The 12,684-nt window shown below is 34.9% G+C and overlaps 1 protein-coding gene across 12 annotated transcripts; it reads right to left on the reverse strand.

Moving 5' to 3' along the window:
* Positions 1 to 3,204: 3,204 nt before the first annotated feature.
* Positions 3,205 to 12,684, reverse strand: LOC133694243 (probable LRR receptor-like serine/threonine-protein kinase At5g10290). 12 transcript variants are annotated; one of them, XR_009842255.1, is made up of 14 exons: positions 12,306 to 12,682; positions 11,286 to 11,426; positions 10,631 to 10,763; positions 10,403 to 10,474; positions 8,803 to 8,946; positions 8,624 to 8,698; positions 8,384 to 8,449; positions 8,155 to 8,225; positions 7,898 to 8,041; positions 6,215 to 6,556; positions 4,734 to 5,128; positions 4,206 to 4,521; positions 3,971 to 4,068; positions 3,205 to 3,612 (listed from the first exon to the last, which is right to left on the reverse strand). XR_009842255.1 is itself a non-coding variant. In XM_062115728.1 (13 exons), the coding sequence occupies exons 2-12, from the start codon at positions 11,383 to 11,385 to the stop codon at positions 4,207 to 4,209; spliced, it is 1,857 nt and encodes a 618-aa protein (XP_061971712.1). In that variant the 5' UTR covers positions 11,386 to 11,426; positions 12,306 to 12,682; the 3' UTR covers positions 3,626 to 4,068; position 4,206. The 12 variants fall into 12 exon arrangements, 8 of the variants coding, with proteins under 8 accessions (XP_061971712.1, XP_061971711.1, XP_061971713.1 ...); XR_009842253.1 differs by having other exon boundaries at positions 3,971 to 4,080; XR_009842254.1 differs by lacking the exon at positions 3,205 to 3,612 and adding an exon at positions 3,626 to 3,883.

Raw genomic sequence — 12,684 nt, forward strand, 5'->3', positions numbered from 1 at the left:
CCTTTTCATATAATAAAAGTGCAAAAAAGTGTCCGCGTTGATGAACTAGAGTGTGAATGAGATCACAGAGATAACGTTACCTGCACTTTAAATTCGTAAATAAACGTCACTGTGACATCACTGCAGAAATGGCCCCATTGGACAACGTATGCACATCTGTGACCTTACACCCCAGTTAAGTACTCACTTATATATGTATCTCACTCTCATGTTACAAACAAGCAAAGAGAAACACTTGACGCTTAAGTGAAGCCATGCCATCAATTGAAGCTCTAGCAATGGCAGGTGTGGACTGTGTGGAGTGTGGCATCAGCCTCGAAGAGAGGGAGCGTAGAGATACCGAGAAGACTCCCCAGTATCTTCTAGCCGATCAAGGCGAAGAAGGGTTGAAAACTCATGAGAAGGATAAGTTGATGGTGGAGCAATGGCTAGTCAAGAATAAGATGGAAGCATGGCCTAAAGTAGCTGCTCGTCCAGTTACTAATGGGGTGTCAAATGTTCAGAGTCAAGAAAAAAAGTGGTAACATTATGTTGGAGGCTTTCGAATTAATTTCTAGGTGTCTCCATACTCCAAACAATGTTTAGAACATTATGTTTGACGCCGACTGAAATAAAAGGAGTTTCCTAGGTTTACGTCTACGCGCGCATGTGTATAATTTGAAGAATTCTGCTTGTATGAAAGGCCATATAAAATAATTATTATCAATCAAAATTCCAGCAAAATTAAAGTATTTATAACATGAGAAAAAATCATATATTAATAAAAAAATAATTGTGAAGTGTGTGTGCATGTGTGTGTTTAATTCTAAAGACTGGAAAAACAATATGATAAGACGCAATATATAGATCATAAAATAATGGTTTGAGGTGTTGTGAAATTATCACACAGACACCACTAATTAAAAAAATTGCATTAGGGAAAATTTGATATAAATAGTTGGAAGCAAAATTGAGACTGTATAATTTGGATGCCATTTTTTGGGTTTGCCTTCAAAAGTTTAGTGCCAACTTTATGTTGTTGATTGGATTTGAGTTCAACCTGAAAGATTTGAATCTTATGAGGCATTATTTTTCATAGTATCTAAAATTCACTGATTAAAACAAGTCATGGCGATTAAAAGAAGCTTCGGTGATGCAGCTGTCTGCCTCAATGCCCACAACAAGTTTAGGGCTTCAAAAGTTTTCTCATTTTACAGTAAGTGATTTTGACATGGAATTAATGGACTGTTTTGATGGGCATGGATGTTGGTGGCAAAGAGAAGAAGGGAGTTTCAGAGGAAGGCTTTCTTTCTTTCTTGCAATCTTTACTAGCCGCCACTTTGCTTGTTAATGACAAACTACTTCATGAACAATATATATATACTGGGCAAGATTCATTTTTTGGCCATCTGACTCAAACCCAAAAATCTAATCTAACATGTGTATTTAAAGAGGATTTTTGCTCCGGAGTTTGTTTTTTCCTTCTTCTCTTCTCCCTCACTTATCGTAACTTTTCTCCTAAATATACCAAAGATTCAGCTCTATCTAAACTTTTACTTTTGGGTTTTGAAAAGTGTTAGAAGAAGCAAGTGTTGTGACTACCTTTTCTGCTGTTTTTTATTAGGGATTTGATAGTTAATGAATTAAAAGAAGTATTCAAAGTTTTTATTATGATTTGGTGATTGAACAATTGAAAAGATTAGATTTAATTGATGTTTTAGGATATTAGCTAGATTAAAATGAATTAATTAGATGATTAGAATTGAGGGTCTTGAATAACAGATTGATTGTGTTGGGATCTACAGATTAGAAGAACTGGCATATCAGGATTCTAGAAATCCTGATCAACCTATCGACTAGTTGGTCTGAATCGACTGACTAGTTGGCTTGTGGTGGCAGTCGACCGGTTGACCCAGCAGTCGGGGTTAATTAGGTATATTAGGTTCGATTATTTTAGGATATATTCGAGATCAATCAAGTGAATCAGTTCAGTTTTATAATTGTGTTTTGGTCTCCAAGTTTAGAGTTTCAATCTCTTATGTTATTTGCTTTGAGTTGTTTTTTAATGTTTTTTTGTATCTGTTATAAGTTCTGTTGACATTTCTACTAGCGATCCTCAAGTCTTCGGTTCTGCATCTGCTTGTTTTTTTCTCTGTTTTTCGAGTGAGTGGGATAATTTTTAATATACATGTAATATAAATACTATATGTATGTTGATTACATCATACAATTGATAAATCCTTGAATATATTTTCTCTATTTTCTAAGTACTCATATATCTTGATTTCACACTCACATTTTGTTGAATGAATTTTATTTGATAGAATATTTATTTGCTTTGATAACTATATATGTGAGTATCTATTATATCTTGATATCGGTATACTTGTCAGTAACTTCATGCTAATGGGAAGTAATCAGTCTATGTGTATATAGTATTATGTATACCTAGCTGCTGAGAGAAATATCAATCTATGACGATTGATCCTCGCACGATGATTGTAGCCACAAACCTCATCTGTTATCTGAGTCAATGGCTTTGTCTGATCGAAAAGTAATCAACATATGCTTAATATATGTGTGTGTATCTATTCAATACTTATACTTATAAATAGTTGAAATATATATTAAATAATATTTTTTTACTGAGTTGGTGGAGCTCCCCTTCATTTTAATATTATTTCAGGTTCTTAATTTTTATTAGCAAGTTAACCTTTGATTGAGAGTTCCTGCTACTTTGTTGGTATGCCTTACTTCCGCAAGTTTTTTTTTTATTTTTTTATGATTCAATGTCTTAGACGCTTCATTATTATGTTATTTTCATTCAAGTTTAGTTTTTTTATTTCAAAGATTGAATTTTATTTAATGTAATAAGTATTTTGAATTTTGATTTATTTTATTGATTTTAAGGAATATTTGAAAATTATAAAATGTTGCGTAAATTTTATATATATTTATTTTATAATAATTATATTTTGAGACTTAGTATAGACAAAATATTTCCATGACACTACTCTGCGTTGACAATTACATACCTGAAATTCGGGTCGCAACACTTGCAAATAGAAAACATCTACTTTGAGATTAATTTTGGGTTTGCTTACTTGGTATTATGTGACGTCAGATTTATGGTAGCTTAAAATTCTCTTAGATTTCTTTGTTTGGGTAGTTTAACTTCTTTTAATGGAAATATACTGAGGAATAATGTTTCTGATTGAGGTTGAATAGAATGCAGACCTTAAAAATGAACCGTGTGCATTTCTGTGTCTGCTATTTGGCTTCATGGGTCCAATAGAACCACTGACTGCACTTTTGAAAAGGTTGATGCACTCACTGCCTCCCGCTACCACTGGTAGTCTCTTGCCACTCGCATAATTTTCTTGTTCGACAAATTTGCCTTCGCGTACTCCAGCAGGAACCTTGAGAGAGTTTAGTAAATAATTCAGGGAGCTTGTGGCAATCACAAGTAGAAATTTTGCATCTTGGCACCACTCTTCCCGAGAACAAAATTTCGATCACATAAATGATTATCCATGACCGATTTTGGCTGGTAAAACTAGATGAAGAGTCTTGGAGTTTGATGATATTATCAGTCAAAGCATCGACAACGGCACAGGGGAAAATCCTGGATCTCTGGACCACAGACTTGGAAGGGAAACGTTAGTTGCAATTTCACCGTTGGAATGAAATGGAAATAGACAACCTCCTATCCTTTGTGTTATATATTACATTTCGTCATCATAAAAAAATCACTTCAATATTGTCTGACAGAGCAAAATCCTAGAAAACTAGTGTGCAAAGACGTTGAAATTGGTGGAAATACAGCAGGCAAAAGCCTAAGCTGGAAGCTCAAGAGTCGAAATGCCATTTTCTTGGGATAAATAATAGAGCTATGATTATGAAACTGAAAAAAAAAAAAAGACAGGCTTTCAAATTTTGGGAGTTGTAGAGACCATCTGACTTCGGAAGCAGGACAATTTGGTGAACTTACATTGAAGGTGGGAGAAACCTTGCAGACGCCCACCATATCAACGCCAAAATAGTTTCATCGCAGACAATAGGAGCTCACACAAAGGAAGAACGAGGAGCCTACATGAGCAACTGTCATAAAAATTATGAAAGCACATTCTTTCCTTTATTTTCATGTATCTGTTTTCAATCGAGGAAAACATCAAGCTAATGTAAAAGGAAATTACATACTTTAAATGCACCGGAGAATTCGTTACCTCATCTTCCACCAGATAACTCAATAGCATCTTGGTTATAAAGTGAATCTTCTCCAAAGTCAAATCTTCTCTGCAATCTGCTGTATTCTTCCCTTCTTGTAACTTCAACGTGCTGCCATTCTTCCCACCTTTCAGCAAGCCCCTCTCCTTCTAGCATCCGCACAACCTCCGACATTGCTGGACGGTCCTCTGGCGATGCTTGGGTACAGAGCAAAGCAACTTTTATCATCATCTCCACCTCCTGGATGTTGTAGTTTTTATTTAAGTTGCGATCTACAATAGCATCCAGTCTTTTCTCCCTCTCCAGCTTCTTGACCTTCATAATAAAACATCCATAGAAGAATTACTAACAAGTCAGAAAGTTGCATGACATGAAAATTAAAGCATGCTAGAAAGAATAGACATCTGCAAATGATGTCATAACTCCATGCAAAAAAATAGATAATAAAGGTGGAGTCGAGAGAGACATGCATGCAAAGCAACCAAAAAATGATAATGGATAGCTGTAATTAGCTATGGTTATCTTACATGGTCAAGCAATAGGACATCATCTTCTTCTTCCAGGCGTGAAAAGTCAATTGCACGTTGACCTGTAACAAGCTCCAGAAGCATTATCCCATACCCAAAGACATCAGTCCTTCCAGATGACTTGCCAGTGGACAAGTATTCTGGTGCTATGTGGCCCATTGTCCCACGAACTTGAGTAGTCACGTTAGTCTTTCTCACATCCATCAGCTTTGCAAGGCCAAAATCACCAACAACTGCTTCAAAATCTTCATCAAGTAGTACATTAGCTGCTTTCACATCACGATGAATAATTTTAGGATTGCAGTGCTCGTGAAGGTATTCCAGGCCACGCGCTGCACCTAAGGCCACTCTTTTTCTGGTTGTCCAATCTAAAACAGGCTCCTCAGGTTTACGCTCTGCAGGTCAAGATCAAAAATTAAACCTCACTCGAAATTTTTTCCACAGAAAAATTTATAAAACAATACATTAGCCTATAATTTGTATATTTGATAGTTGACATCAGATATTACAAGGGAAAGAGGTACATATATTCATCAAGCATGCTACATGCATAAACTATTGCTATTTGGATGTTCAAAGGATTCAGCTGATCCTTGTCCTACTCATCAGTAGGTTAGTACCAGAAGTAGTTCAATGCTGCCAATAACTATTACAAAATATCAAACTCTAAGCTGCATAATTGACAAACAAGCTTCTCCAAAATATCACAATATTCAAATTGTACGCACTTTCCTTTCACTGTTACACTTCTGTTTTTATTTTTGTGACATTTGACTTATGAATGGCAGATGTCATTGCATCTCATGATCGCTAATCTTTTTTGAAAATCCAACTCCTATTGGGCACACACCTGATGAATTCATTAATCAGATTAATAGCTAGAAATAAATTTTATGTCCTACCAAATAGTAGCTGACTTTGGATTTCATTTTAGAATATCTATACCTATTTTGTGGTAGAGTTTTGGTGCCGATAGTGCATCCATTCTGTGTTGTGGGAAAAAGGTATGATGAATGATTAATGAGAATTTTCTACTAGAGTTTATCCCTCTTAATAAAAGAATTCAAGGAGGTTGCCAAGCTATTGCTAGGGTTTTCTTTAGCTTCTTTGTTCTATCATCTTGTTCTGCATCATGCTTCTAAAATTGGGAATTAAATTCTCTCATACTCTGATGGAAACAAAATCATGTCAGGTTCCAAATATCACTACTTTTTTGCATTCAATGATTTAAAATATGTGAGAGAAATATAATATCAAATGATAATATATATACACACACACGCCCATTCCTTCTGAGTTTAATCATTTAGATTCAACAAAAATGAGAGAAATGAACATGAGACAGTCTCAATCCATAAAACTGACCATACTTGCTAAACAGAAAATGATTATTGACAATTACCTCAGATGCAGATAATTGAACAAAACAGTTAAATATGTTAGCAGTTCCTCTCAAAATCCTGTGCACAAATAACTAATACCTCTTAGACGATAGGCCACACTTAAATTCTGCATGAATGGATACACCAAGAGGCGTTCTGTTGTCGTTGTGCAAAACCCTATCAGACGTAATAAGTTCCTGTGAACAGCTACACTTATCATCTCAACTTCACGTTGGAATGCTGCATCACCCCCAGGACTTTCAAAATCAGTTAAACGCTTCACGGCAACTTTGGTATTATCAGCAAGCACTCCTTTATAAACTTTTCCAAATCCTCCTTGTCCAAGGATATTTTCCTCACTGAAGTTGTCTGTGGCAAGCTGCAATTCCCTCCATGCAAATCGTTTTAACTGACCAAATGCTATTCTTCGATCCACTTCACCTAAACAAATGGTAAGAAGGGGCATTCAGAAAAAAATTAAGTGGAGGAACTTAAATTCTTTAATTGTGATTTTTTTAAAAAAAAAAAGAACAATGTTTTACATTTTGTATAAATTCTCAAACTTTCATGATTTCTAGAAAATAGAACATATGTTTTTCTTTGTGTGCCAACAATTTGATCCAAGAAGTTGCACCAATCAATCACAAATAAACACATATATTAGATTCCATTTTCAGTCACAAGAGGAAATGTTCATTGAAATAGAAGAGTTTTCAAGCAGACAGGATTTTTGAACAATTTAAACCCTAGAAAAATTATCTGAATCACTATAGGATGGCTATAAGTATGAGAGTTCAATTCATGTTGAGACACAAAATGATTTTTACTAAAATCCATCCAAGATGGAAAGTAGTTATGTAATACCTATAATTGCACAAAATTATACTACATGTTACAACAAATATCCCATAGTATCATAGACTAAAACAATATATGCAGCGTTATGAGCTTTTCTGCTTGTTTGGCCTAATTATGTATCAATTATAGGCAAGTAAAAAAAATTCATAAGATAAAATGATAGAATTCAGCTAACCTCACTCTCTTTGGATTGCAGTCTAATTTGTTGATGTGCTCTTTTGAGTTAAATTTTCAACAATATCATAAAATGATTTTTATTTAAATAGAAGGAAGCTCATTTTTTTTCTTCTCATAACATGTTCAATGACTGGCTCTAGTTAAGCTGAGTGGATGCAGTTGCATTAGGAACAAATATGAACCCATAGCAAGTGGCTAGAAGACATGCATGTTACATCCACTCATCAAACACTAACTGCTAAATGGAAAATATGTTCCAATAATACACTTCAGTTAAAGGAAAAATAAATGCCAATGTTAGACAGTATTTTTCACTAATCCTTGTTTGTCGTTCAGTAAATTGTATATGTTACCTGAAGTATGGATACATAACATAAAGTATAAAGCCTGTTATTGTAAACTCTTATCACATTATTATGATCATTAAAAATTAGCTTTGTAAAGAGTTAAAAAAAAAAGGTTATTTGTTACTACAATTAAATTTTTTGCAAAAACAAGTGTAAACTAAATTTCAAATTCCATACTGGTGTAAATGAAATCAGCTTAGTTGAGCCATAAATAGAAGCTTTAATGAAAGGAAATTTATCACATCAAAGACAATAATTTGGCCAAGACAAGCAAAGATTGTCAGAGAAAAAAAGCAAAACAGGACTGGCCAAAATTGTGACATGATCTATTATTTCTATTTATTTCTGTGCTAGTAGCAGCAATGCAATTATTTGCTATGTGCTTAAAGGCAACTCAAACCTGCAACATCTACAAATATTTCACGTCTGTAGCCTTTGCGTCTACCCTTGCAAACAAAAAATAGCAAGCCTCCAAGCAGAAAAAGAATTACAAATCCTCCCACAACTCCAACTATAATTCCAATCTTTGACTTATGTGAACCACCTGCCAACAGATGAAAGGATTAGCAATAAGCTTCAAGAAAACATAACTTTAACGAGTGCTGTTCAAAAAACATCTCCAATAAATCAAAACAAGAGGTACAATTACTGAATTACCTGAATCACCACTATAAGATTCACAGAGATGCAAATTCAGCCCACCACAATTTAAGTGGTTTCCTGTAAAACTGAAATAATTGACAGAAATTCAAATTAAGTTAAATTTTGACAGTTACATGACATAGACCACACGTGTGTGCGCACACCCACGAAAGAAACAAAAAAGAATAAGTCTAAATGAAAAAATTAGGAGTTGAAATAGCACTAATTCAATATTCGTTCATACTTGTATTTAGGAATTTGGAATAAATGATTAGGAACTTGACCACTGAGATTATTTGAATCGAGCAGACTGCAAAGGAAATTTCACCCATGTCATCAAAATCTTGAAATACTTCTAAGGGATATAAAGCTATATGATTCGAGTGGGACTGTAAGAACAATTTAGGAATATCCCAATCTGGAGTCAACAGACAGCTCAGTTATCCTGTATCATCTAGGTATTGAACAGGACACCATCACTTACATATTGATTAAGCTTTGAAGACTAGCAAGTGATTCAGGGATAGCTCCACTGAGATTGTTTTGACTCAATGTCCTGCTTGCATGATAAGAAAATCATATCAATCATGATGAAGTTTGGAAACATGTAGAGATATATCTCATATACCTCTAAGGACAAGGGGGACAAAGGGTATCACTTACAAAAATTGTAGTTTTTTAAGATCACCCAGGGAAGATGGTATTTCACCACTTAAACGATTATTTTCCAAATCTAAGCTGGTCAAACTTGACAAATTTCCGAACTCTTTTGGTATCCCACCAGTTATGCCATTCCCTTTCAGTGTTCTGCATGATGAATGCAATCTAGTATATATTATTATCCAATTTGAATATTTACAATCAACACCCTAAAAAGCCATTCAAAGGGAGGTAACTTGAAGCTTTATGAAACACAAATAAAAATTTCTTGTCAACAAAATCAATGTTACCTTGAAAGCATCCAAAGGTTAATGTGAAAACATTTTCTACATGTATATATCTATTAAAGAGTCTAAGTGTATTATATCATGGGCATGTTCATGTCCATTGGTGATCCATATGCAGTGTGTGAGTATGTTAGCATGCACATGTGATAGGGGAAAGAGTCAAACCAACAGCTGTAATGCCATGACCCAAATGAAGTGATTACCATAGATGGAAATTCTGAACTAGGAAGATTTCTCTCCCACCACTCTGAAGAAATAAAATGCCAAATTGACTGACCATCAAAGTCTAAAAGGTTGAACTAACTCTTTCCCACAATTACTAGTGAAGTAGTATATGCTCTCTAATCATACGGCCGTATACAATTAGAACTATCCACACTAATAACTATCCTCTCGCACCCTAAGTTGTTTCTATCATATACTTAGCTTGTCAATTTCCCAGAAAATTCCGAAGGTCCCAAACTGATCCAACCAAATCATCACTTTTGACATCTCACCCTTCTGGCAATCTTAGTGTGTTTGGTGAGGCAAAGTCAATGCTTATGATAGAGAACATATAGTAATACATATCAAAGAGAACACGTAGTTTCAGCTTTCAGATAGCAAAATATATCATAACTAAAGTCACAAAGCTGTTTACAAGACAGGTTCATGTTCCTGCATCAGAGCACAGTTATGATACCCAACCCAGCCCGGGACACAGCCAATCCGTCCCCTGGCTGGGTTTAAAAAAAAGTCAACCCGGCAGGTCAACTAGCAATGGTCAAAACCCAATTTGACTTTTTAAAAAAAATTCTTCAAAACCACATCGTTTTAATTATTTTTTTTTAAATAATTGACCCGAGTTAATCCAAGTCATGACCCAGTAGTTAGGCCAGGTCATGGGTTGGGCCAGGTTTAATAACCTTGCATCAAAGTAATATCTGCGCAGACAATTGAAGGTTAGTTTCTGTGACCATTTTTAATATAAGAACTTAAAGGTCAGGAGAAGGGGAAAGAAAGGCTGGATCTCTGACACTAACAATTTCTTATTGTTAAGAAATCAAACTTAAGTAGCACTAATCAATAGTTTATGTAACTCCATTAGATATCCCGTATTATTGGAAATTTTCTTTTGCAAGTGTGCACGCAGGGGGTTAGCATCTCATGTGCGATTCAAGTTTTTATCACTGCTGATTAAGATCCATAAAATTGCTTTTGAGAATGAAATGCGCCTACTTTGGAAAGAAAAAAGGAATGAAACAATTGCCCTCACAAAAACCAAATTCATCAAGAAAGCAAAATTCTGTGTTCAATACAACATACACAAAACGTACAGTGTAGTGAGAGTCCTTAGAGCTCCTATCATAGGAGACAAGGTCCCAGAACAGTTGATGTCGGATAGCGTTCTGCAAACAGGTAAGATATAAGTATACCCAATGTGTAAGATAACATGTAATTCAACTAAAGGACATAATATTGCAGGAACACTAAATTATTTTATACATATTTATCATCTGGAAACAGCTGAAAGAAGAGGTAAAACCAAATTGAAGAAAACATACACAGAAACGACATTATTGCTTTTGTCACAGATAACATTCGTCCAAGTGCATGGATTAACTTGATTCTGGTTCCAATCTGTCAATTGATTGTTTGGAATATTCATCGAAAGCTTCAATGCATATAGGGCATCTCCTGTAACCAAAAGTATTATTTACCATGTAGTAAGTTTATCATCTTAGCCTGTTCAATCAGTGCTGAAAAAGGAAACTTGAAATAGCTGAGTGCAGAAATTAAATCATAGAAGAGGATGAATGGCAGCATTCTCAATTTTCATTGAATGTTCATTATATCCATCTAATCATCGAGTTCACATCTAAAACATGTGCGTGCACTCAGAGAGAGGTCATATTATCAGACAAAGTGGTCATGTATTGAGCTCGCCCTTTCAACCACATAAGGATTTTAAATATTAGTGTAGCCCTTATCCTTCCCACATAAATTCAGCATATAAAGATATTCTGAAAAACAACAAATACAGATAACTGGAATGACATCAGTCCAGATGTTTGTAGAATTACTTAAGTGTCAGATCAATTTGGAGAGAAAGATTGAACAGATTGTGGTTTGCTTCATCTATCATTGTCTTAATGATGTTAAAATGGCCACGTCCAAGTAAAAACAGCAAGTTAGCTTATCAGAGAAGGGACACAATACCTTGTGGGTCAGACAATACAAAGGATTGCAAGAAAGCCAATATTAAGGCTGCAAAGAGCATTTCCATCTTCAATGACATCAACCCAGGTGCTCGATCCATTGAAACACACGAACCCAAGTGAAGATAGAAGTAAATTCCATCTGTGAAAAAAATGGCATCGGTTTGAGTCATAAATGTTTGGATTGCAAGATAGTGAATGCACTGGGGGGAAAGTTCATTCATACACAAGGAAAAAATTAAGCAGATCAAGCAGCATACACACTAGCACGGGCAGATCTTTTGCTAACAAGGAGAGGTCCTCGAGTTCATAAGATGATAATGAATGAGCTTGGTCCTTCCATAAACAGATGTTTACGCTTAAATTGTCACCAAAAACTAGGTGTATGTAACAGGTAATATTTCCACGCAATCATTCTAATTGTTAGACGGAATTTTTTGAAGCCATTGCCAGGAGAGAGAAAAGTGTCATTCAGTCAAAACAAAAACGAGGCAATCACAACAGGGTTGGGGGGCTTATGACTTCAAGTAATATCTATCTAGAAATAAACAGGAGTTGACTAATTTAAGAAATCATTTTTCACGTAAGAACTCAAGTTTGCAATTAAGCCAAAGATTCTTCTCTCAGGTCATAACATAGTATTGATGGAATATAACTAGTGCCAGAGAAAATCAAGCAAAGTATAATTTCCATTTCTGATGAAAAATTCCTCAAATTCCAGAAGAAGATGCAAAGAATCATCCAAATAGAACTCTAAATCAATTAACTATGGATTTTAGCACTTAATACAAGACAATTAAACAGAAAAGAAAACAATAAAAAGAGAAGCATGAACATGACATAATACAAGACACTCTTCGGTCTTTCAAATTAAGCCTAACCATTCTATTGAATTCAAAATCACAATTTTTATATGTGCTGACATATTCTCATGAACCAAACAAGGCTTCAAGCTTAGGAACCAAAACAAAAGAATCCAGACCCAGAAAAACAAACCCAAAAAAGAAAAAAGAAAACATACCAGATTCATGAAATGAGCACAGAAACCGTGAACTTGAAAAAACACAAAGGTACCTCCTTTAAGGGGAAAAAAAAAACCAAACTTTAAGCGGAGGAATTATCAAGAAAGGTAAAGTACTTAATGGGGTTTGAGAGGGCGAATCATGGTTGGGGCTTTTTGTGCGTGTCAGTGATTGAGCTGTCTTCTATCTGCTTTAGCCATTACTATCAAAGTGGGTCTGTGTGCTTGTTCCACTTACAGATGTTTGTTTTCTGTTTTTAACAGCTAAAATCTAGAAAGAAAGTATAGTCTTTTTGCTCTCTCTTTGTGGGTTATTTTGTTTCCAGATGTGTAATTTTGTCATTAGCTTAGCTTAACAAGAAGCAAGCCTTGCAATTAT

The sequence above is a fragment of the Populus nigra genome, chromosome 5 (assembly GCF_951802175.1).
Source record: "Populus nigra chromosome 5, ddPopNigr1.1, whole genome shotgun sequence".
NCBI lineage: Eukaryota > Viridiplantae > Streptophyta > Magnoliopsida > Malpighiales > Salicaceae > Populus > Populus nigra.

Bases quoted from the DNA above. Each gene is read 5' to 3' on its own strand.
- LOC133694243 (XM_062115728.1), bottom strand. From the start codon at position 11,385: ATGGATCGAGCACCTGGGTTGATGTCATTGAAGATGGAAATGCTCTTT. The intron at 10,764-11,285 runs GTATTGTGTCCC...TTTTGGTTACAG, and splicing joins TGTATTGTCTGACCCACAAG to GAGATGCCCTATATGCATTG. The intron at 8,226-8,383 runs GTATGAACGAAT...CAATTATTTCAG, and splicing joins TTCCAAATTCCTAAATACAA to TTTTACAGGAAACCACTTAA.